The following is a 1437-nucleotide window of genomic DNA, read 5'->3' on the forward strand; positions in this document are numbered from 1 at the left end:
AGCAGCAGAGTTCTTAGCTTGTACTCTGATATTATAGGAAGTACTGGGCTGTAGGCCGGTAACATCACACCATAGAGCACCATCATCATCATTAGCTGCTACTTGGCATAGTTCATTACCATCATCATCAATAACACGATAAGCAGTTACTGGTAGATCACATTGAGGGTTATTATTGGCTTTACTCCAACTTACACTTACACCATCAGAGAAAGGCGTCTGCAACATAACATTACTCGGAGGATCGGCTTCACAACTCTCAGTTGTCGCAGTTGATACTCCATCTGATTTTGGACTATCACCTTGAGAGTTCTTAGCCACAATATAGAATGTATAATCGCTACCACGACTAAGCCCCGTTACAGTGTATGATGTATCATGACCATCAACTGTATAGGTATTATCACCCTCACTGATGATATACCTCAATATCATAGCACCGTTGTCAGCAGGGGCTGTCCAGTTCAACGCTACAGAGTTGGAAGTGCTACCAGTGTCAGTCAAATCAGTGACCTAAAAAGAATCCTCTATATTAACCCTACGAATCGATGATACCTTATCGGGTGTCGAAGCATTAGGTTCATCAGTAGTCATAGTATATGGCTTGCTAGAGGGACTCTCGCCGGCACTGTTATTGGCAGAAATCTTGAACATGACCACATTACCCGAACTGAGGCCGTCCACAGTGTAAGGCTGAGGTAAACTTAACATCAATTACGACTGTACAGTGGCAGAGGGCTCACCTTAGAAGCATCATCCTGTGATATCTCAGCCTTACTCCAGCTACTATCAGGAGTGGTATCATTAACACTATTCACCAAAGCATGCTGTATAACATAACCAGTTATATGAGCACCATTAGTAGCAGTGGAAGGTACAATACTAACTGATACACTACTAGTAGATGTATCGAATGCCATTAAACCTACAATAGAGAAGTGATGATGACATCACATGATGAGGAGGAGGAGGAGATGATCTTACCAGGAGCACTCGGGGCGGTAGGGTTCTTAGTGCCTTCCATTACGGCAACTGATGGGCTACTAACACGACCATCTTCCATCTCGATCTTATAACGGATAAGGAGCTGTTCACCAGCAGTTAATCCAGTAAGAGTAGCAGTAGTGGCATGGTCCTTATCATAGGGAACCTCCAATGATACAGTCCATGGACCATCAGAACGTAGACGTCTTCCACCTCCACTACCACCAGTGGCAACTTGAGTTTCGATAAGGTAATCCTTTGGATCATAAGCTGATGCTGCTGCAATAGGACTAATAGTAATGCTGAGGTTAGTATAACCAGATACAACAGTCGGGTATTGTAGTTCACCAAGATCGATAGTATTAGAAGTACTGTTATTACTCGATCCACCAATAATACCCATACAATAGAGTACAAGGAAGAATATACCAATACCAACAGCAATACCAATAA

General features: G+C 42.9%; 1 protein-coding gene across 1 annotated transcript; it reads right to left on the minus strand.

The window, feature by feature from the left end:
- Nucleotides 1-197: 197 nt before the first annotated feature.
- Pmar_PMAR010631 (hypothetical protein) lies at nucleotides 198-1387 on the minus strand (the record flags this gene model as incomplete). The annotated part of the gene is made up of 5 exons (XM_002771148.1): nucleotides 198-219; nucleotides 425-513; nucleotides 556-693; nucleotides 744-925; nucleotides 985-1387. The coding sequence occupies 5 exons, from the start codon at nucleotides 1385-1387 to the stop codon at nucleotides 198-200; spliced, it is 834 nt and encodes a 277-aa protein (XP_002771194.1).
- Between the last annotated feature and the right edge of the window lie 50 nt (nucleotides 1388-1437).

Source organism: Perkinsus marinus, assembly GCF_000006405.1.
Source record: "Perkinsus marinus ATCC 50983 genomic scaffold scf_1104296963502, whole genome shotgun sequence".
Lineage (NCBI taxonomy): Eukaryota > Perkinsozoa > Perkinsida > Perkinsidae > Perkinsus > Perkinsus marinus.